Genomic DNA, 23,659 nt, shown 5'->3' on the forward strand with positions numbered 1-23,659 from the left:
AGCAGAGGTAAAGGATTTACATTTGGTATCGGTGGTATAGTTGCCGGAACCACAGGAGTTGCCGGCACCTCAGAACGTTGTGGAGATAGAGAAAAACGATGGTTATAGTCGTCCAACATACGTTGGAGATTAGTTATGAGCGACAATGGAAGAGTCGCCGTTGTATGCTTCGCAGGGACCTGCTGCATGTAAACTGGATCTTCATCCTCACTGCTGTCATCCTGGCACTTAATTATTAAGTCGGATGGGCTTTGCGCCGTTCCAAAAGACTCCGGTAAACCCTCGGACTCCTGATCAGAATCCGTAGCAAATAAAGGTGATGGAGGCTGCGCATCCTCTACAGGAATACTCTGTTCCTGCCTATCGAGGCTAGCACCAGTTGGTAATGGTGTCAAGGGAAACCCAGTGGATGATGAAAGCGACGCTGAAGTTGCGTGAGGTAGCTGTTCCCTCCTTGACCCTTGGGCAGATGATATCCTGTTCACCTTTATCTTTATGAAAGAACCTGCCGTCGACTGGTGCATGGTATGCACTGCGGACGTCTTCGGAGAAGGCCTTGTCGACGGAGCTGTCATCAAAGGAACGATGGTCGACGGAACAGTCATCGACGGAATCTGTGTCAACGAACCTCGACGTCGACGGAGCCGCCGTCGTCGGAGCCGTCGCCGAAGAGGCTTTAGTCGACGAGGCTTTAGTCGACGAAGCCACCGTCGACGATCCCGTCGACGGGATCTTCTTCTTCTTAGTCGACGGGGTGGAGGCCGACGACGTCTTCGTCGACGACACGGTTAGCGTCGACGGTACCTTTACCTTCTTAGTCGACGACGATGTAATGGGCAAAATAGAAGTCACCGCCCTTGTAGTGCTGATGGTCACCGTCGACGAGGATAGCGTCGACAGAACACTAGTCGACGACGAGGCAGCTGAAGTCGTCGTCAGAGTCACCGTCGACGAACCTGATACTGCAGATCTCGTCGTCGGCAGCATCGTCGACGAGGCGGCCAGTCTTTTTCCTGAGGACTGGGAAGTAGACGCCTCTACAGCCTGAGAACTATGTCCCGAAGGCGACAAAACAGTAGGTGAGACAGCAGATGTGACAGCTGTCAGAGTCAAAGACAGTTTCTTTTTCTTCAGGAATGGAGATGGTAACTCCTGCACACTACTGCGCTTAGAGGCTGTCTGAGAACGGCCAGAAAGAAGACTTTCCATGTCTGAAACTGGGTCTTCTTTATCCTCGAGTCTCTGTAGCCATATTAAGAGACAGCCTTCTCTGTCTTTTAAAGTCTTTGTAGAAAAAGTTCTACAAAACTTACATTTTGCCACTTCATGATCTGGGTACAAACAGTAAATACACTTACTGTGTGGGTCCTCAGAAAATAAACGCAGCTTTCCACACGAAGAACAAGGTCTAAACAAAGATCTCTTACTTGAAGACATTCTGACTGACTAGAAAAACTGAGCAGAGCTCAGGGAGACTCCCTGTCACACGACGTGCGGTAGAAAATCTGAGGTGAGGAGCTCTGAGGAGAAGGTTCTGGAGAGGTGCTGGCGCCTGATTGGCCGGAGTTCGGACTTACATAATGACAGTGATAGACTGCAAATGTCTTTTTTCTCTCTCCATGTATCCCTATGGAGTTTTCATATAGGTACATTATTGGTGTTTTTTTACACCTGTATAGCCCTATTTATGTGATTATTTATGTATATGATACTATATATATATTGCTATTTTATTTACCGTGGGACTCCCACTCCGACGACGGGGAATATTCAAGCATGTGAATCTATGAAAGACACCCCAATACTGGAGAAAGATGCATACTGGTAAGTAGCATTTTCCGTTCGAGGCATATGAGCTGTAGATCGTATACTTGTGCATAGACTACACAGCAGCTACCTCCTTAGCGGTGGCTAACCTGTATCTGTTGCAGTGGTTTGAAAAAGTTCTTAATACAGCCTGGCCCACACTAGCTGCTTGTTTTGCTTGCGCATCTACACATTAGGGTATTGTGAAAGTGTGCGGTGTAGACCAAGTTGCTGCTTTGCAGATGTCATCTAGGGGAATGTTCCCTAAGAATGCCATAGAAGCCCCTAGTTTACCTGTGGAATGAACTCTAGGGGGAATGGTTAATGTGCGTTTGGCTTTAAGATTGCATATTTGGATGCATTTAACAATCCACCTTGCAATCCCGGCTTTTGAAATGGGAGTGCCCTTATGAGGTGGGGAGAGCCACAAAGAGTTGTTTAGTCTTTTTAAACTATTTTGTTCTTTGAATGTAGTTGAGTATTGCTCTTTTAACGTCTAGCATGTGAAGAGCTCGTTCTCCCACTGAGTAGGGTTGAGGGAAAAAAAACTGGGAGTTCAACAGACTGGTTAAAGTGGAAGGCAGAAACTACTTTAGGTAAAAATTTAGGGTTAATTCGAAGAACCACTTTGTTATGATGGATTTGCAAAAATGGTTCTTGTATGGTTAATGCCTGGAGTTCACTAACTCTTCTAAGATGTGATAGCGACTAGGAAGGCTACTTTCCAAGTGAGGAACTGTAATTTGCATTTGTGCAGAGGTTCAAATGGGGGACCCATGAGTCTGGTAAGGACAATATTCAGATTCCACATTGGAGGGGGTGGAACTCTGGGTGGCATTATTCTTTTAAGTCCTTCCATAAATGCTTTGATAGCGGGTATCTCGAAATAAAGACAAGTGTTGTCTATTTTGGAGTGAGATGTTGTCTTATAGATGTATATGCTAGGTTACATGGTTGTAGGTGCAAGAGAACAGATAATGTTCTGAATAGAAGAATCTAGTGGATTGATTTTGTTGTTTGTACAGTAGATCACAAATCATTTCCACTTTGCTGCATAGCATGCTCTGGTGGTAGGACGTCTAGCCTCTTTAATGATGTTCATGCAGTCTGGCGGGAGATTGAGGTAACCGAACTCTAAGATTTCAGGCGCCAGATCGCAAGGTTGAGTTGACTGGGATCTGGATGCCTTTACTCTCCATGGTTCTGAGTAAGAAGCTTGGGTGAGAGGTGTAGCTTTTGATGCGGAACTACTGATAATTCCAAGAGGGTTGTGAACCATGGTTGTCGGGCCCATGTTGGAGCAACCAGGATAATGGTGAGGGAATGTTTGAGTTTCCGAACCACTAACGGAATGAGTGGGAGAGGCGGAAAAGAGTACGCAAATTTGCCTGACCAGTTGATCCATAGCGCATTGCTTTTGGACAATGGGTGTGTTTACCTGGACGCGAAGGTTGGGCATTTTGCGTTTGTGTGTGGCGAACAGATCTATTTCCGGGTGGCCCCACATGTGAAAGAAAGGAAGAAGAACTGGAGGATGAAGTTCCCATTTGTGGATCTGCGGTCTTTGACGACAGAGCAGATCTGCAATTTGATTGTGTACTCCTGGGAGGTGTTCCGCAAGGAGATACAGGTTTCGCGAAATGGCCCATCTCCATATGCTTTGAGCTAGGTGTGAAAGCTGCAAAGAGTGTGTTCCCCAGTTTCTGTATGTAGTACATTGCTGTCATGTCTGTACGGACCAGGACAGCTTTGCCTATTAGATGGAGTTGAAAGGATCTTAACGCTAGGAAAATTGCCAACAATTCCAGGTAATTTATGCGGAATTATTTTTGCTAAGGGGTCCCCTGAATGGTATGGTTTTGAAGATGAGCTCCCCAGCCAGTGAGCGATACGTCTGTTAGCACTATCTGTGGAACAAGGTCGAGGAACGGCCGCCCTTTGGCAACGTTTTCTGTGGTCCACCCACTGCAGAGAGCGACGAGTGCGGCCGTCCACCAACACCAGATCTGTTAACTGACCTTGAGCCTGGTTCCACTGACGTGCTAAACATTTCTGTAATGGACGCATTTGGAGTCTTGCATAAGGGATGATGAGAATGCAAGAGGCCATCATCCCAATTAGCAGCATGAACACTCGAGCTGGAAATGAGTGTTGAGGCTGAAATTTTGGTATTAGAGCTTGCATGTTGCTTATCCTGACTGGGTTGGGTTATGCTAGAGCTATTGAGGTGTTTATTGTCGCTCCTAGAAAGTGTTGTGTGCTGGATGGTTGGGGTGGGATTCACCGTAAATCCCAAGTCGTGAAGCAACTGGATTGTTTTGGATTGTTTTGTGTGTTGCACACAGCTGCTGTGTGACTTTGCTTTTATGAGCCAGTCATCCAGATAAGGGAAGACGTGAATATGTGGTCTTCGTGAGTGAGCCGCCACTACTGCGAGGCACTTGACGACTCTGGGTGCTGTAGTCACCCTGAACGGGAGGACTTTGAATTGGTAGTGTTGACCGTCTACCACAAACCTGAGATTTCCTATGAGCGGGGTGAATTGGAGTATGAAAGTAGGCATCCTTTAAATCCAGAGTGGAGAGAAAGTTGCCCTGTTGAAGCAGTGGGAGCACCTGTTGGAGAGTGACCATGTGGAAGCGGTCTGACTGAATGTAGAGGTTTAACAGTCTGAGGTCCAGTATTGGCCTGAGAGCCGTCCTTTTTTTCAATTAGAAAATAGAGGGAGTAAACCCTTGTGCCTTGATGCGGCAAGGGGACTTGTTCTATTGCATGTTTTTGTAATAGAGGATATTGGACGTTGTTTGGAAGGGATATTTGGGGGAGTGGAGGTGAGTTTCAGGCAATAACCATACTGGATAATTTGTTTTACCCACTTGCCTGTTGTGATGGAATTCCAGACAGGTAGGAACTGTGAGAGACGTCCCCACAGGAGTGGGATGATCGGGGGAAAGTGAAGGGAAGTCACTGTTGGGTGGTAGGGGAGTTGCGGGTATTGTTACCGCGACCTCTTCCCTTACCGTTGTTACCTCTGTACCCTCCTCGAAAATATCCTCTGGAGGAGGTAGTTTAATTGGGACTTTTATATGATGAAGAGGGATGTTCTGAGCCAGTAGTTTTGGAGCCAGCCCTGTAAAAGAAGCGATGAAATGAACCTCCAGGGGAAGGTAATTGCAAGACCCCCATTGACTTGGCAGTGTCAGTATCCTTTTTCAACTTCTCTAAAGATTTATCGACTGTGGGCCCAAAAAGATGCTCTTGGTCAAAAGGCGGATTAAGAATAGTGGATTGCACCTCCTGCTTGATTCCGGAGATTCAGAGCCAAGCGTGCCTGCGTAGCAAAACGCTAGTATTAATAGCACAAGATGCCGTATCAGCCACATCGAGGGCACATTTGATAGATGTGTTGGCTATTAATTTACCCTCCTGTATAAGGTCATTAGCTTTGTTTTTATACTGGTCAGGAAGATGTTGCATAAGCTTTTCAAGCTCATCATAGTGAGCTGTCATATCTGGCCTACAAAGCTTGGGCATTGGCAATCCGCCAATGATTTGCAGCCTGTGACGCGATACGTTTCCCGGATGAGTCTATGAGTTTTGATTCCTTATCAGGAGGGGCGTCGCCTGTGCTTTGTGAATTAGCCCTCTTGCGTGCATGAGACACCACAAGAGAATCTAAAGGGACCTGACCTTTGATGTACACTGGGTCATTGGGAGCGGCCTTACATTTTTTATCCACCCTGGTGTTAGGATCCTGACTGATGGGGTCTTTAAACACTTCTGCTGCATGTTTTAGCATGCATTTTAGCATTGGCAGGGTGTGTGGACTTTTGTGAGGGTGCAAATGTTTCCAATAAAAAGTCTTCCTCTAAGGGATCAGCTTAATTGTACCCCGTGGTATTGAGCAGCCCCATTAATTAGTTGTGCAAACCCAATATTGTCATCTGGTGGTGATGGCCTACAGGGATAGAGGTCCGGGTCATTGTGTGGATCGGGATCTGCACTGTAATCATCCCAAGGATCTGTATCGTGTGGGATGGTGTGTGCGTCATCATACGTATCTGGATTTCCATCCCCACCTTCATCAGTATAATCCTCATCATCCTGTGGTTGAGGTGAAAATGTACGTTGTGGAGAGTGTGCTGGAGAAATTAACAAATTAGGATCAGCTGGAGAAGTATTGACCATTTCCTTCCGTTTAATGGGGATTTCAGAGTCTTCTGAAGTGTCCAGTTTCCTCTTTTTAGGAGGCTTGGCGACAACCTTATCGTTTCTGGTTCAATGTGTAGTGTTTTTTACTTTGGATCTGAAAAATCTGGTACAGACTGTTTAGGTACCATAACCTTTTTCAGGTGCCGAAGACTTGGGGTCAGAATGTTCTTTTGACTTTGTCTCTTTAGCTTTCTGCAGGGTCTTGGACTCTCTAGCTTTCGGTGTAAGAGTTTGTGGCTCCGAGACCTTTTCCGTCTCCAAAGGTTTTTGTTTAACCTGTTTCAGCTCCGATTGCTTGTCCTTTGCTTGTTTTGACGTCGAGGGCTTCGGTGTCTAGGCTGTTTTCGGTGCTGACGAAGAAGGGTGTGGCACATCTTTAGTTTTGGTGTTCGATGACGGAGGTGACTTGTCGGCACTGGAATGGGGTTGGCTTGAGCCAGAGCCGGAACTCTTTTTTCGGTTTCATAGCCGGGCCCGAGGGCGGGGCTTCTGAAATGTGTTGCCGGTGTCGACCTGAGCCCAAGGGCGAAGGTGTTACCGGAGACTTTTGTTTGGGGTTGGTTAGGAGAGGGGCCTCGGTACTCACGGACCGCTGAGCTGGGGTGACTGTGTAAGAAACTGGCTCTATATATACACTCCACCAAAGTGAGGTACAGTGTGTATACAGTCCAAGGGTCTCCAGAGGTTTGGCAGAGGCTAAAGTTAGATATAACCTTACTCTCTAAAGTGGTAGCTTGGTCGAGCAGTAAGGACAGTGTTAAGCATTTGATGTACACACTCAGTCAGCAAATGAATTCAATATACTCAAGAACTGAACTCTAGGTCAATCGTTTTGTATACAAAATATACTGTTTTATTTCTAGAACTAAGCAAGTCTGGCACAAGTAAGCATGTAATACTTTTCAGCTACATGATGCTGTTGTTGAATACTTTCAAAAGATAGTAGGACTTTGTACCAATTCGAGTTTACAGGGGTTGCAATGCAATGCACAATTTTAGTAGACTCAGTACATAGGAATCAATAGGCTTTTTCAGTAAAAATGCAGTTAATTACTTTTCGGATTACTTTTACTAACACAGTGCTAGATCCTAGACTCAGCACTGGGGCATTTCCTGAAAACAGTTGAGTAAATGCATTTTAGTTAGAGGTACGATTTTTAAAAGTTGACACTTAAAAACTTTTTCACATAGAAAGTTGCTTTAACGATACTTTTCTTACTCAGTGCTGGATACCTAGATTCAGCACTGTAACATTTCCTGAAAACAGTTGAGAAAAAGCATTTAGGTTAATCAGGTGATTTTTAAGGAATATTCTCAGTTTTCAAACGTCGACAATTAGAAACTTTTTGGGAGAAAAAGTGTCAATGTTATTTTATGAGGAAAAAGAGGTTACCGGTTTCCAGGTAGGTAATTGGTCTTTAAAGTTAGGGTCCTGGGGTTAGACTCAGGGGTCTCCCAGGGTCAGTGATGCACTGTTGCACCCTCAGCGGCACTCGGGCAGCCAGGTGCAGAGCGTTGAGGCCCAATGTTATCCTATGGAGGAAAGGGGACTCCGGTTGGTGGCTGCTTTTAAGCAGGCCACGGGGTTGTGGGAGAAAAGCTCCTAGGGTTAAGCTCAGGGCAAGCTGGGGACCAAGTTAGCACCAAAGGGGCACCCTCGGCGGCACTAGGGCGGCCGGGTGCAGGGTGCTGTTTTGAGGTCGGATGCCCTGTTGATTTCAACGGAGATTCTCTGGGACAGAGAAACACTGCAGGCTCGGGGACGAGGAGCTTCCAGGAGTGACCACCACTTCGAGGGGTAAGTTGGAATGTTGAGGGTTGGTTAGGCACCGTTGGTTTGGGCACACAAGGCCGTGGGGCGTCGGGTGCAGGGGTACCTTTTGACGTCAGATTTTCTTACCCGCTCGGTTCGCGGTAGGAGGGGTCCTCTGGATTGAGGCTGCAGGCGTCGTCAGGAGGCTTGAGGCAGGTCAGGGGTCGCCGGATCTCGGGCCAGGATCACCGGGGGAGGGGGACCTCCTTGTGGTGTTGGTTCAATCGAGCTCGGGCCGGGGTCGGCGGGTGCAGTGTGTGCTGGATTCGAGGTCTCTGGCTGGCACCATAAGCTGCAGTTTAAACACGTCCGGTGTTCTCGGGAGATAAGAGTCCTGGAAGTGAAGGCAGGCTGGTCCTCCGGGGTTCTTGAGGTTGCTGGCTGCAGGACACGCCGGGATTTCGCAAAAAGCAGGTTCGAGGGGAGACAGGCCTGTAGGGCTGGGGCCAAGTCAGTGGGCATCGTTAGCTCTGCATGGCTCTTTGGTCCTTCTTATCTTCTTTTCTTGTGGTTTATAATCTGAGGAAGCAAGGTTCAGGGTGCCCCTAAATACAAAATTTAGGGGTGTTACAGGTAGGTAAAGGGCAGGGACCAATGGGTCCCTTCCCTGGGGTGGATACATCCCCTATTCTGCCACTCTCCTGAGGGAGGGGGGCAGGAGCCGGTCCCTGGTTGGCTGGGTCCCCCATCCTCAAGATGGCAGGGATTCAAGGTTGTGCTTCACCTCGCCTCCCCCACCTGAGGGGTGGAGTTGGCAGAGGTGGGCACACCTTCCTTCCTCACTTGTTTTTCCCGCCATTTTTCCCGCCCAAAGTTGTGGGCAGAACCAGTGGGGACCAGTTGCTGAAAGCAGCAAATGGTCTGGAGAGGCTCACAAAGGCGGCATGCCTTTGAAGCTTCTCCTTCGTGACCCCTGTCCATCCTGGGGGGGGGAGCGTTGGCACCTCGTCCCAGGATGTGCATTGTTTCAGGTCCCCTGAGAGCAGCAGGCTCTCGACCCAGGGGTCCAGAAACATGTCTGGTGGTGGCAGCCTACGCAGCCACTCAGTCAGGTCACTAGAAGTTCGTCGAATTTCAGGGGGCATCTTTAAGATTCCCTCTGTTGTGCATTTTACATTAAACCCACACTGATGTCAGTGTGGGATTTAATGTGCTGAGAAGTTTGATACCAAACTCCCCAGTCTTCAGTGTAGCCATCATGGTGCTGTGGAGTTCGTAATGACAAAATACCAGCACCATATACTCGTAATGGCAGCACTGCACTTACAGGGTCCGGGAATGGACTTGGGCACTGTAGGGGTACAGGGCTCATGCACCTGTACCCTAACCACTGGCATAGGGCACCCAGCTAGAGGTGTGACTGATGTTTGCCAGGGCAGTGGTTTGTGGGCATGGCACACAGGGATGTGTGCCATGTCGACTGTTTTGTTGTTACCCAGACACTCAGCCTGCAAGGGCAGTGTGTTTGTGTCAGGGTACAGGGCCTCTAAGGGTGGCACAATAAGTGCTGCAGCCCTTAGAGGCCTTCTCTGGTCACAGTGTCCTGGGTACCTGTGGTACCATTTACCAGGGGCTGACATGTGGCCAGAGATGCCAATTGGGTTTAGGCTTCAATGCAGGTTTAGGGAAGGAACACAGGCCCTGGGTTCCCGATTGGCAGGAGCCCAGGACACACTCAGTGAAAGAACATCAGCAATTCAGCAAAAAGTGGGGGCATACCATGCAAGAAGGAGGGCACTTTCTCACAGACTGTCTCGTCTTCGATGTCAGAGTCGTCAGCGACGGAGAGTCGGCTTCGGAGACGGAGATCTCTCCTTCATCAGCTTCTTGTTCTGGCTGGATATTGGGATCTGCTCCGAAGATGTCCGGAATCGAGCTGCTTCCATGGGACATTTCGGGACGTCCAGCCAGACGGCCACAGATGGTTTTCTTTGACCTGAAAGATGCACAGGCCTGGCAGTTTTTGTCCTCTTGCTCTGGGGAGAGGCAGATATTACAAACCTGGTGTAGGTCCGTGTGTGGGAACTTAGAACCACACCCGGTGCATTTTTTTAAAAGGAGTCCTTTCCATTGACTGCTGGCGTGGTCGGCGCGGACAGGCCCAACAGCCCACATCGAAGATATAGGCCAATGATTATATATTTTTTGAAGATGCGCGTCGAAAGGGAAATGCGATCGAGACAATACCCTGGAGTGGTGAGGGACTGCGCTTCGAAGGGGGTTCGAGAATGACACAGACCCGTAGCGCAGCAAATCGCATCCGAACCAGATGGCGGAAAAAAACAATCTGGAGATCGAGTCGATACCCATGCACACCATCACCCTAAAGAGGAGTCACCTATCTCGTGACTACAAAGACTTCAAGACAAAAACACAAAGTGCAAACATCCGAGCCCAACACCAGATGGCGATCTATGCACAAGTATATGATCTACAGCTCATATGCCTCGAACAGTTTGTAACCAAACTTCCTAATTTTTAGTAAAACCATTATTGAGCTGTGAAGTTCATAGATACCAACTCCCAGACCATATACTCTGTATGGCTTTACAGCACTTACAATGTCTAAGAATTGGCTTGGACACTTTAGGGGTACAGGGCTCATGCACCTGTACCCTCACCACTGGTATAGTGCACCCAGCTAGAGGAGTGGCTGGCCTATGCCAGTGTGTTGTCGGCATGGCACACATGGCTGTGTGCCATGATGACTTCACTTTTTTCTGCACCAAAACACGCAGCCTGCAGTGGCAGTGTTTGTGGGTTAAGGTGCAGGGCCTCTAAGGGTGGCAAAATAGGTGCTGCAACCCTTAGATGCCTTCCCTGGTCACAGTGCCCATGGTACCTTTTCCAAGGGGCTTACCTGTGGCCAGGGAGGTGCCAATCGTGGGTACAAAGGTACAGTCTTGGGAAAGAACACAGGCTCTGGGAACCTGATTGGCAGGGACTCAGGACACAAAGTCAGGTTGCATCAGATGTCAGGCATAAAGTGTGGGCTAACCATGCAAAAAGGGGCACTTTCCTACACCGGTGTTCAGAAATGCTGCTAATTCAAAGAGCAAAGCAAATGGAAGAGCACACTGAGGCATGTGGGTAAGTACATCTCTTCAGGCAGAGCACAGCTCAAAACGCAAGCTCCAGGGGATAAACATCTGTACTGGATGGTACACCTAAAGCACCCAATTTCCTAAGGAATGAGCTGTGCACCCAGACACTAAACACTGTGTGCACAACCAGCCTGCAGGACCCCAGAGCTTTGGCACAGCTGTACTGGAGGTTGACGGACAAGGCAGAGTGTATAAATGCACACACAGAATGTTCTCAAGCACTGAATGTAGGCATTTCCACACTAGCAGACTGTAACCATCAAGCAGATGCTTTAATGTATACATAAAGCGTACCCCCAGCAGACACAGATTTGGAAAGATTTCCACCTCAACACAGAATGGCAGGTTCATGAACTGAACACTACCATCTGGTACTCGCACAAGACAACAGGATGATGCCGAATAAGATCAATTTCACATGTAGTACATGACATGGGTCCAGGAGCTACCAAGTAAGCTCCCTGACTAGACGCCCTCCAGTCATTCTAAAAGGTAAATTCTGGGGCAGAAGGCACATGCGCCTAGACTACAGGCATGCCTTCTGCTGGCCAGTTGAAGTATGGCCAGGCAGTAATGGTGACAAGAGCTCTCTTGGAGAAGAACATTTAGGTGTCTTTTACTATTCTGTGGGAGATACAGCTGGGAATGACGGGCGGTTCTAGTTCACAACACATACCAGCCTTAGTAACACAACCCAATGGCTACCTACTTGGATATTTGTGGGGTCTTTGTAGGATTCATCACTGGCGGTCTGCAGCTTCTCACTTATCCAGGCCTCGATCTCGTCCACATCACGGCTGAACTGCTGCAGGGTCTGTGACTCGCCCAACTTGGACCGCTTCTCAATCATCTGCGCTTTCAGACGGCGCCACCTGCAGGCCAGCAAGCCAACATAGGACCGGACTCGAGATGCACTTACATTTATATGCGTTATCACCTTAATTGCATGAACCAACCAAGAAAGCAGTGGAGCAGACTATGCTGGAATAGGGGAGACCTTAAGGCAATTATGGGGTGCTGGGCGTGGATGACTCAAGATCATGAACAAAGTGTAGTGGGGCGGGAACGGTTACACTCTTCTTGTAGGCCTACTTGGGGGCAAACAGGTATGACGTATAGTGAGATACTTGGCTGAGGAAGCATGAGCCAAAACTAATCTGGAGGGGAACAAGAAAAGAGCATGAGGGAGTGTTGCTACACTCCACCTTTGTGACATGAGAGATGGGGCAGGCGCTCTCAAAGAGGACAATGTTTCACTGTGGAAAAGGAGGATACAATTTTCAGAAAACTCTTGCTATTAAAAATGTCAAGCTCCCAGGATAAACATGCAAGGTACGCTTACGGAAATAAATGCAGCCTCTGCAGCACGCGACTCCAAGCAGAGCCACAAACACTTACCGATCCAAGACCTCATTGCACCTGCCAGAAATGTCTCCTTTTGCGTAGTGGTCGGCAGAAATCAGCTGATCAGCAAAAGACTGAAGGGCAGCGATCTTCTCTTCCTGTTTGAGAGAGACAAATCTCCAGTTAGTTTTATCCAACATCTCCTTTCATTTCCGAAATTATCTTCTGTCGAATTCAGTCCTGGCCCTCCAGCCAACAAGCACCAAGCAGTTTTTACAGGGACTGAAAAGAAACTCAACCACGTGTATTTAGAAGAGATTTAAATAAGCCCAACTCTTGTACACCAATCCGAGCATCCTACAATCTTAACCGATACAAGGATCCCTCAGGTCCTACCTGGACATTGATGGCTTTATCAAAGTCTTCATGCTTCTTGATGAGCGCCTCAACACTGTCCAGGGAGTCGCCTTTGTCCTCGCTGTTCAGGAAGGCTTCTCGTGCCGCCATCCAATTCTCTGCCTGCTCACAGTCCCTGTTAAAGAGCTTCATGAAACAAAAACAGACTCGTCGTCATGGAAGGTCTTGTAAAGGGTATCAAGACGAAAGGAAAACTGAAGCACACAAGGGCACTACCTGCAGCTCAAGGCACTGGTCCAGCATCATCCTGCGCTGGACCCAAGCCTTCTCCAAGCTTGCTCTCTCGCGATCTAGCACATCCAGCTTCTCCTTGATCTCGGGGCTGGCGTAGTGCCCACGAGCCAGCAGCTGCTGTCCGAACTGCTCGAAGGCCTGGAAAGTTCCAGCTCTGGCATCAATCTCAGTGCGATGTTCCTGAAAAAGAACAAAACCATTAGTAGATAGGGAACCCAAAAGGCACACCCAACCGAGGAGCCATAAACTGTTCGGTAGGGTCTGGACCTGCATCAGCTGGTGGGTCAGCCCTCCGAGGATACTGCGCTCCCTACCTGGTGCCTTTCCAGTAAAGCCTCGGCTCCCGTCACATCCTTGGCCAGTTCATCGGAGGACACAAGCCCTCGTATTCCATTAATCCACGACATGAGGTCCCTTTCATGAGGAGAAGGGAAACAGTGTACAGAAAATATTAGAAACAACTTTCTCAAGCGCGAGGAGTGATTACAGTGAGACACTAGTTCTGCAAGCATGCTAAAGTACAGGTGGAACTCATCAAATGCTCATAAGTAACACTTTCAGCACGCCAATGTGCACAAGGGAAAAAGAAAAGAACATAGGGAGTATACAATAGCTAAATCCCCAGGAAAAAGCAGGAACATTTTCAAAATGCCCCTTCCTGGAAAGTGTATGTGTGATCTTCAACAGTGACGCACACAGTGGCACAAAGTAACTTGTGCAACAGTGGAGCTTCAGGAATACAAACTCACAAAAACTTAGACACTGAATCCCTCAATGGAAGAGGGTCCAAGCTACTGATGGGTAAGGAACAAGAACATGGTCCCAAAGAAAAAGCAGCAAACAATCCGCACCACAGCGAGTGTTGCTTTAAAAATAAAATGATGGGGGGGGCTGGGGGGGCCTGAGGCGCCAAGATGGCGGACACACTAAGTGCTCTGGACCCCCTCCGTCATCCCCCTGGCATCCGCCCGTCCTCAGCTGCAACTTACCGTTTCCAGAAGCGGATCTTGTTCCCCCACACTGCTTCGATCCGGTCCCTCTCGCGAGTGGATCGGACTCCTCCTCGCTGAGACCGGTCTTTCTCCTTCCATCGGCCCCAGCCCTCAAAATGGCGGCCCTGGTGGTTCCCCCACGCCTAGGTAGGTGCTCCCCTGCGGCGGCTGCGCCTGCAACAACTGCCACCGGAGCCTTCTCAGTGGACGTCATCCCCTGTGCCCCCCCTCCCCACCCTCCGAGATCCTCCGGTGCTGGGGTAGAGTGAGGGGACCGCGGGGGCCTGCGCTAGGCTGAGCGGTGCTGTGACCTGTTAGTGCCCGCCGCGCCTCGGCTGTCACCATCGGACAGCGGCGCTTCTGTTTCACACCCCCACTCGGACCTGCTGCTGATCCGGCTGCCTGGCGGGGCCCGTGGGGGCCGTCCTTTGGGATCTGTGTCGGTGCCCCCGTTGTGCTGGACGGCGCTGCGACCTTCAGGACTGGGGTTGCTGGAGCCGCTGCAGTGAGAGGGAACGAGTCACCCTTCACCCCTTGCAGCCCGACTGGGACGCAGCTCAGTTTCTGGGCTGCTGTGTCCTCCCCCAGAGGGATCGGGCGGCTGCTGCGTGATCACCAAGACAGAGACAGTCTTCGGGCCTGCACAGACGGTGAGTGGGGGGGGGACTGGCCACTAAGTCGGGTGGCGGCTGGGGTGACAAGGTTGTGCTTCGGCCCACTTCCCCTTGGGGGTGCCTCCGGTGGTGTGGTGGTGGGTCCTGCTGGGCGAACTCCTGGCTTTATCACGCCGCCTTCGACCGCTCGGCCTGGTAGAGGGCGGCTGGCCTCCCTGGGGCCGCCTGCCAGGGTGGTGGCCCAAGTGGCTGACGTACTGGGGGGTGGGGATCGGCCACCGCGTCGGGTGGCAGGCAGAGCAGGGACACCGGCGCTCCGCCCCCCCCCCCCTCCCTTCCGGGGCGACCCCACTGGCCTAGGACCGCATTGCCTTGGACTGGCGCCCTTCCTACACCTAACTGAGCACTTTATCCAGCGCTATTGTACTGGAGCGCCGCGGAGGCCTCCCCTTGCTGCTGGGCCACCGGCCCCAGGGATATCTATCCCCTGGGGATGCGCCGGGTGTTCAGTACTGACCGTGACCCTGCCACCTGTTTGCTGCTGCTTCCGCTGCGGAGGCCTGGGTCCAGCCAAAGTAGTTGTGAGGGGTGCCCTTCGCGGAGGAGCCCTGCCTGGCCCCGCGTGTGGTTTCGATACACGATTCACTTCCGTCTCCGCCGGGGACCCGAGGGGGTTGGACTTGGATGCCTGGACCCGAGCTTTGACGGCCTAGGTGTCCGGGCACCCCCCCCCCCCTCCCGCGCTCGCTCCCCGGCGGATCCATTGCCCGCCCCGAGATGGGCAGAAGCCGCCCCGTCCAGAATCCGGTCCCTCTAACCCAAAAGAAGATAGACCAATTTACCACGTCGGACCGGGACCCGGGGGGGGCGGGCCGTCTGGCACACCCGCCGCGTCCAGGGGAGATCTCTCCACCATCCTCCAGGCGATAAGCGCCTCAGTAGAATCTAAGATCGGCGAAGTGAGGCGGGAAAGGTTACACTCTTCGCCAAGACCTGCGCAACACCACAGCGCGCATCACGGAGGCGGAATCCCGGATCTCTACGGCGGAGGAATACATCACCCAGCTTAAGACCCAGGTAGCCCGCCGCCAGCCCCAGACCTCGGACCTCCACCGTAGGGCCGAGGACGCTGAAAATAGATCAAGGAGGAATAACCTGCGCCTCCTGGGGTTTCCCGAGGGAGTGGAGCAGGGCCGCGCCGACACGTTTGTGGAGACCTGGGTGCGCTCCTGGATGCCCAAGGACACCTTGTCACCATGGTTTGCTGATTGAACGGGCTCACCTATCCCTGGCGCCCAAGCCTCCGCCTGGGGCCCTTGCCCGACCCATAATCTTGAGGGTCCTCAACTTTCGAGACAGACGCCATTCTTGGGGCAGCTAGGGCACAGGGGCCACTGCATTACCAGAACAGCAAGATAATGGACTTCCCGGACTACACCAGGGAGGTGCAGGCCCAACGTCAGATCTACAATTAGATCAAGCAGAAGTTTCGCAACATGGGTCTCCGAAATGGTCTCCTCTTCCCGGCCCGGCTCAAAGTCATCTTCCAGAATAAGACCCTTTTCTTTGACAGCCCCCAGGTGGCGTGGACCTGGCTCAGAGGAAAGGCCCCTCCTGCCCCGGCCAGCCTCTTCCCCACCCAACGGGCTCCCCAGCAGCCGTGCCGTGTCCTCCCTAAACCCCAGAGGCGCCGGACGAGGTCCTGCAGAAAGCCAGACCGCCATGGGGAGAAGTCCCGCTCTCCGGGTGCGACGTCCCCGCACCCTCCATCCCGATCCTCGGTCCAGGGTTCTAACACTCCTAGCCCGACCTCCTCACCGATTGACTTGAGTGCCCACCCGGGTCCCTCGAACAGTCTGCGCCACGCCCATTCCGACTCTGACCGGTCTAGGAGCCCGATGCTCCGAGGAACCGGAGAATCTGAGGTCACCTGAACGATAACACATGGCAAGTGCGCTTCTCATAACCCTCTGAGGCACCCCAGGGGTAATGGTCTTTGAACTTCCCAGGAAGGGGGTGATCTTATCTCCTCGACACCGACTACTCCAAGAACTATTCCCTCCTTCACTCCATGGACTCAACTTGCATTCTTTGTTGTTTGCTTGCCCAACGTGTAGTTGTAGCTGTTCACGATTATCTTATCCGAACTCATGGAGGGGGATCCATCTCTGACATAGTCATGTTCCGCTAATCGTTTTAGCTTAGCGACCAGTCTCTTGTTGTTTAACTTGTTTTCCTTTTCAGGGCGACAGATGCTTAACGTTACGAAGTATAGGGTGGGGGGGAGGGGGGGTGGGGGGGACGGAGACCGTTGTCTCCAGTTTGTTTGTTTTCTTTAGCCGCCTATGGGCCACTGTTCTCTGTTCCTTTTGGTAGCTACACATGCATACACGCTGCTAGCGACGACACAAAACTCACCTCGAAGTCCACCTCCTGCCCAGAGTTCCTGGCCAGGGTGTGGCCATTCTACTCCGGAAAGGGCTGCCCTTCACCATGACACAAGCCGACACGGACGCACAAGGCCGCTATGTGGCCCTGACGGGTAGGATTGAGGGACATCCCATTAATCTCCTATGCACATATATCCCTCCCCCCGTCATGGTCCCTGCCCTCTGCTGCCTCATACTGGTGCTTTCCTCCTTTCCACAAGGCTTGACTGTGATAGGAGGCGACTTAAACACCGTTATACAGCCCTCATGTGACAACGGGTACCCCATCGGCAGCCCGCCTTGCCTCTGCAAAACGATTATCTGACTGGTCCTCGGCCCTGGGTCTCTGCGACGCCTGGAGGGTGTGGAATCCCCGCCAGGTCCAATTTACCCACACGTCGGCGGCTAACCACACCCACTCTCGTATCAACCTGTTTCTACTGTCGGCCGTGGACTGCCAATTGATGTCCGGGTCCACAATCTTAACCAGCGGTGTCTCAGACCACTCACCAGTCTCCCTTCCTCTCGGCAACCCCCCTGGCGCCGCCCGGACGGTATGGCGATTGAATGCCTGGTTCCCGCAGGATGCCAACTTTGCGGAGTCCCTCGGGCAGGAACTGCAGCAATTTTTTTCCCCGAATGCGGGCTCGGTCCCCTCGTCGGGCATGCTGTGGGAGGCCAGCAAGGCCGTGATGCGTGGAGTGGCTAGGGGTTTGGTCCACGCGAAACGCCTAGAACAATGTGACCAACTCACTCAGCTGGAAGCCCAGCCGGCGCAGCCGGAAGAGGCCCAGGCTACTAACGACAATGATGACTCCACCCGACAGCTTACCCTGATCCGAGAAGAAATTCACCGGATCTGGATGGAGTCCGCTAAAATGCTCTGGCGCTCTTCAGTTGCACGCGTGTAGGGTTGGGGTGACAAAAATGGCAACCTTCTCCACAATCTGGTGTCCTACCCTAGAGCCAATCGCATTATTCCCGAGATTCGGGATGGAACTTGAATTCATCACACCACCTCCCAAGACATTACCCAGACGTTCGAGGGAGACTACGCAGCCCACCCCCCCCCCAGTCCTCACTGGCGGCTCTGCTGACCGAGACCGGGACTCAATTGCTCTGCCTCTCCCAGACGGATTCCGAGGCTCTGAACCGGCCCTTCACACCGGAAGAGATACATGGGGCTATCTCACTGTTGCGCTCCGGCAAAACGCCCGGGCCCGACGGTTACCCCAAAGAATATTACGCTGCCTACCGAGATACGTTGGTCGCGCACCTACAAGACCTGTTTAAGCACGTAGTCGAAGTGGGAGCCTTCCCACCAGAGACTGATGTGGCCACCATAGTAGTCCCTCCGAAGACGCAGCTGCCCTCCCTCGTGTGTACGGACTACCGTCCCATCTCCCTTATCAATACCGAAATTAAACTCTTCGCCACAGTGAGGGAGGCGTGGCCAACCGGGCAGCGAGATGGCCGCTCTGTGAGTGAGCTCCGCCGGCTGCACTCAATCCTGCAAAAATCCTGTTCCGGACACACACAGCGTCCCGATTTGCACACCAGTTGACAGCGGAAGCCCTGGTGCCTCACCGATCGAACTTTGGAGGCTGCCGGATGGGAGGAAGCTGAGCTGTGACCCTGGGCGTCTTGTCCGAGTCGACAGAGTCGGAAGCCTGCCGCCCTGGAGCCTAGGACGAGCGAGGACAGCTACTGCGGTCCGGGGATCGAAGGGCCTGAAGGTAACCCCCGTGTCGCGACGTACAAGCCAGGGTACGAGAGCGGAACACCTCTGAGCAGCACCAGTGGGACACTAATACGCTGGGGCTGCAACGCCAGTCTATATATATCCGGCTGATAAGAGCGTAGTCGCGGATATCTCCCCCGGGCCTAACTTGGGAGCGCCCTGAAGGCGGGACCGCCATTTTGTGTGGGGGTTCAGCGCTGGGCTAGAGGCTGGCCGCAGGAGAGATCTCCCCGGTCTGGCCTAGGAGCTGCCCCGTATTGAAGCGAAAACACTGCGGAGAGAGCCGGTAAATTAATGTTAAAGATTCACGCAAACGGTTGCCGCCGGAGGGCACCCTCACACGATCTGCGACCCGAAGACTAGAGCGGGGAGCGCAGGCACGGCACTCCCCCTTGGTCGGAGACTGGCCCTGGGACGCGGCGCCGCTTCTGGGGAGACCGCACTGCACCCGACCCTGCCCCACCGCATATGTGCATGCGACATTCATGGAACACGCACCAAGTTGAAACCAAAGCTGCGCATGAGGGGGAAATCTGCTGATTGTGCTCCACCTGAACTGTACCTGGAGCTATCACCGGTGCAAACGCCCTGAAAGACACAGAACCCTTGCACCTACTGTATATTGGCTTAGGGTAGAGCCTTGTGGACGCCCAACAGCGTGGACGGAGAGGCAGCACTTCTGGCTCCTTCCTGTGGACGACGCCTCTGACACATAGCGTGAGTGCTGCGCTGCGCAGAGTCATTCTGCCAAACGCGGGCGGAGTGGCGGACACGTTCACTAGCTGCAGGCTGAGTGAAGTTGCAGGCACCAGTGTGAGTTAAATAACTAAGGCACAACAGGGCCAGGACATAGGCCCCACGGGGTACTTGTGTGATGGCACACCAGAGGCAGCGCTGCAGTACTGTAGAACAAGTTACTTACCTTCGGTAACGATGTATCTGTAAGAAACATTAGTTAGTTAGATTCCTCACCTTAGAATATCCCCAGGCGTCAGACTGGATCCGGAAGATTTTTCGTCAGCAATACCCCTTGCGCGTCGCTAGGCGTCGTCTGCGGCTCCGCGTCCGTCGTCGGCGTCGTGCGCCGGAATGACGTCGGAGTACTTAGACGCCGCCCTCGCGCGCTGACGTCAGTTCTTGTACATAGCCTTCCGCGCCAGGAACGCAGAGCCGTGCAAAGACCGACACTGGTGCCAAAAATAAAATCTAGGGGCCTGAAAAGGATAACCTTAACCCTAGATGTCAGTTCACAGAACGGGGAGGATGGGTGGGTCGGTGAGGAATCTAACTAACTAATGTTTCTTACAGATACATCGTTACCGAAGGGAAGTAACTTTTTCATCTGAAAGAAACACGTTAGTTAGATTCCTCACCTTAGAATAGATACCCAAGCAATACCATCCCCGGTGGTGGGTCTGCGAACCAAGATCACACCAGAAAGTCCTGGAGGACAGAACGGCCAAAGAAGCCATCCCTCCGGACTTGGCTGTCAAGGCAATAATGCCTGGCAAACGTGTGTAGCGAAGCCCACGTCGCCGCCTGACAGATGTCCTGCAAAGGGACTCCCCGTCCCAAGGCAGTAGTAGCCGCTGTGGCCCGAGTAGAATGGGCGCGCAGCCCAACAGGAGGGTCCTTTTTTGCCAAAGAGTAACAAATTTTGATGCACAAAACGACCCACCGAGAGATGGTCCGTTTGTGCACAGCTTTCCCCTTCTTAGCACCCACGTATCCAACGAAAAGTTGGTCGTCCACCCGGAACTGCTTTGTGCGGTCCAAATAAAAGGAGAGCGCACGTTTTGGGTCCAGACGGTGGAGCCTCTCTTCCTCTTTGGAAGGATGCGGAGGCGGAAAGAAGGTGGGCAAGGTGACAGACTGCCCAAGATGAAATGGAGTCACCACTTTCGGAAGAAAGGAGGGACGAGGCCGAAGGACAACCTTGTCCGGATGAACAGACAGAAAGGGAGGCTTTGAAGATAAAGCCTGGAGCTCACTCACCCGTCTAGCCGAGGTGATGGCTACCAGAAAAGCAGTCTTAAGAGTCAGAAGACGAAGAGGACAATTGTGAAGAGGCTCGAAGGGAGCGCACATCAGGAATGTCAAGACCAGATTCAAGTCCTACTGAGGCATTACAAAAGGGACAGGAGGGAACGTGTGAGTAATGCCCTTTAGAAAGCGTGTAACTACAGGGGACTTGAAAAGAGAAGGCTGATCAGGAAGCCGCAAGAAGGCAGAGATGGCAGCAAGATAACCTTTCAGGGTGCCCAGGGCAGAGCCCTGCCGGGCCAGAGAAAGAAGAAAGAGGAGAACCTCAGAAAGAGGGGCGGAAAGGGGATCCACAGCCTTTGCTGTGCACCATGCCACAAATTTGTTCCACCGGCAGGCGTATACCGTCTTTGTGGAGGGACGCCTGGCTGCCAGAATGATATCACAGACTTCAGGAGGCAAGTCGAATGGCATCAACTGCCGCCGCTCAATCTCCACGCATGGAGGTGGAGGCTGGACAGGTTCGGGTGGAGGACCGTCCCCTGCTGCTGCGACAGACGATCCTCCCGAAGGGGCAGACGTATCGGGGGATCGGTCAACATACTAAGTAGCTCGGGATACCAGTATCGTCGTGCCCAATCCGGAGCCACCAAGATGACTTGGGCCCGGTCGTGCCTGATCTTCTTCAGCACTCTGGGCAGAAGTGGTATAGGAGGAAAGGCGTACAACAGACCGCAACTCCACTTGTGACGAAAAGCGTCGCCGAGCGAGTGCCGCCTTGGAAATTCCAACGCGCAGAACTGCTGACATTGCGCGTTCTCTTCGGTGGCGAATAGATCTAACCAAGGCTCTCCCCACTGCTGAAAGAGACCTTGCGCCACTTCGGAGTTCAGACGCCATTCGTGATCCATCATGCACCGGCGGCTGAGTTAGTCCGCTCTGGCGTTCAGAGAGCCCGCCAGATGTTGAACCACTAGGGTGACGCCCTGGTGTTCCAGCCACGTCCAGAGGCGCAGAGCCTCCTGACAAAGGGTCCACGACCCCACCCCGCCCTGTTTGTTGCAATACCACATGGCGGTGGTGTTGTCCATGAACACCTGCACGACACTGCCCCTGACAGAGGGAAGGAAGGCTTTCAGTGCAAGTCAGATCGCCCTCAACTCCAACAGGTTGATGTGGAGACGAGACTCCGCCGGAGACCAGAGGCCTCTTATCTCCGCCTCTCCCATATGGCCACCCCATCCCAGGAGGGACGCATCCGTCACTACGACATGCTCCGGTTGGGGAAGGGAGAGGCTCCTGCCCATGACCCAATCGCGGTCCGTGAGCCACCACTGCAACTGCTGTGCAGTGCCCTCCGAGATCAAGACATGGTCGGACAGGTTGCCGTGATGCTGGGCCCACTGAAACTTCAGGTCCCACTGCAGAGCCCGCATGCGCCGCCTGGCGTGATGCACTAGTAGGATGCAGGAGGCCATCAGCCCCAGAAGCCGCAACACTAGCCTGACCGAAACCCAGGATAGTGGCCGAAAGATGGGAATCAGGGCCTGTATATCCCGGACCCGCTGTTCCGGTGGATAGACCCGGAACTGCGTCGAATCGAGAACCGCTCCGATGAAGAGGAGCTTCTGAGAGGGACTCAGGTGTGACTTCGGCACGTTGATGGAAAACCCCAGCAAATGCAGGAGATCCGCCGTAGTCCGGAGGTGGGAGACGACGACTGTCTGGGGCGAGCCCGCCTTCAACAACCAGTCGTCGAGATAGGGGAAGACTGGAACCCCTGATCTGCGCAGATGAGCTGCGACCACCGCCATCACTTTCGTGAACACCCGAGGGGCACTGGTGAGGCCGAAGGGGAGCACGGTAAACTGAAAGTGCTCTTGGCCCACCGTGAACCGCAGGTAACGCCGGTGGGCCGGCAGGACGGGGATGTGGAAATAAGCGTCCTGCAAGTCCAACGCTACCATCCAGTCTCCGGGGTCTAGGGCAGCTAGAACCTGAGCCAAAGTCAACATCTTGAACCTTTCCTTCCGGAGGAAGGCATTGACGTTCCGAAGGTCCAAGATAGGGCGGAGGCCCCCTTTGCCCTTCTTGGGAACCAGAAAGTAGTGGGAATAACAACCACGACCTACTTCTGGGCTCGGAACGCGCTCGACGGCCCCCTTGGCCAAGAGGGCGGAAACCTCCTCGTGGAGAAGATGCAAGTGATCCCCCGAGATACGGTGGTGCTGCGGTGGCATGGCTGGAGGGGTCGTCTCGAAGGGGAGGGAGTAGCCCCTTCGGACGATTTGCAGCACCCACCTGTCCGATGTGATGGACCGCCAGTGGAGCAGGTGATGGCGAACTCTGCCGCCCACTGGCGTGGAATGGGCCTGAAAGCTCGGACTAGGAAGGCTTTGAGGCAGATGCTGCCGGGGTGGATGTGGGCTGACCTCGTCGTCCTCCAGATCCGCCTCGGCGGAAACCACGTCCGCGACCGCGCGCAGGTTGGTTCTGCGGCTGGTGGCTAGGCGCACGTGAGGAGGCACCCCTTCCTTGGCCACGAAAGGGGCGAAAAGCGGAAGATTGCGACCGCGGGGCCGAGAGGCCCAAGGACTTGGCCGTAGCCCGTGAGTCCTCAAAGCGGTTCAGCGCACTGTCCGCCTTCTCGCCAAACAGGCGAGTGCCATCAAACGGCATGTCCATGAGAGTGCTCTGGACATCGCCGGAAAACGACGTGGACCGCAGCCAGGCGTGACGTCGAAGCGCCACAGTGGTGGAAATGGCCCTACCCAGCGAGTCCGTGGTGTCAAGCCCACAACGTATGGCATGTCGCGCGGCATGCCTCCCATCGGCCAGAGCCTGGGTAAGTCGTGTCCGGACCTCCTCCGGACACAGGGGCAGCGCGTCCTCCACCGCATCCCACAGAGAGTGGGAATAACGGTCCAAGAGACAAGCGGTGTTCAAAGACCGCAGGCCTAAACTAAGGGA

General features: G+C 52.9%; 1 protein-coding gene across 6 annotated transcripts in view; it reads right to left on the reverse strand.

The window, feature by feature from the left end:
- Positions 1-23,659, reverse strand: part of SPTAN1 (spectrin alpha, non-erythrocytic 1) — a 724,155-nt gene that overhangs the window by 353,532 nt on the left and 346,964 nt on the right. For all 6 annotated transcript variants that reach the window (XM_085614072.1, XM_085614071.1, XM_085614070.1 and 3 more), the window contains 5 exons: positions 13,245-13,344; positions 12,913-13,110; positions 12,676-12,822; positions 12,334-12,437; positions 11,645-11,807 (listed from right to left, as the gene is read on the reverse strand). In XM_085614072.1, the coding sequence (XP_085470198.1) occupies positions 11,645-11,807; positions 12,334-12,437; positions 12,676-12,822; positions 12,913-13,110; positions 13,245-13,344 (712 nt within the window). The remainder of the gene's footprint in view (positions 1-11,644; positions 11,808-12,333; positions 12,438-12,675; positions 12,823-12,912; positions 13,111-13,244; positions 13,345-23,659) is intronic.

Source organism: Triturus cristatus, chromosome 1_2 (assembly GCF_964204655.1).
Source record: "Triturus cristatus chromosome 1_2, aTriCri1.1, whole genome shotgun sequence".
NCBI classification, from domain to species: domain Eukaryota; kingdom Metazoa; phylum Chordata; class Amphibia; order Caudata; family Salamandridae; genus Triturus; species Triturus cristatus.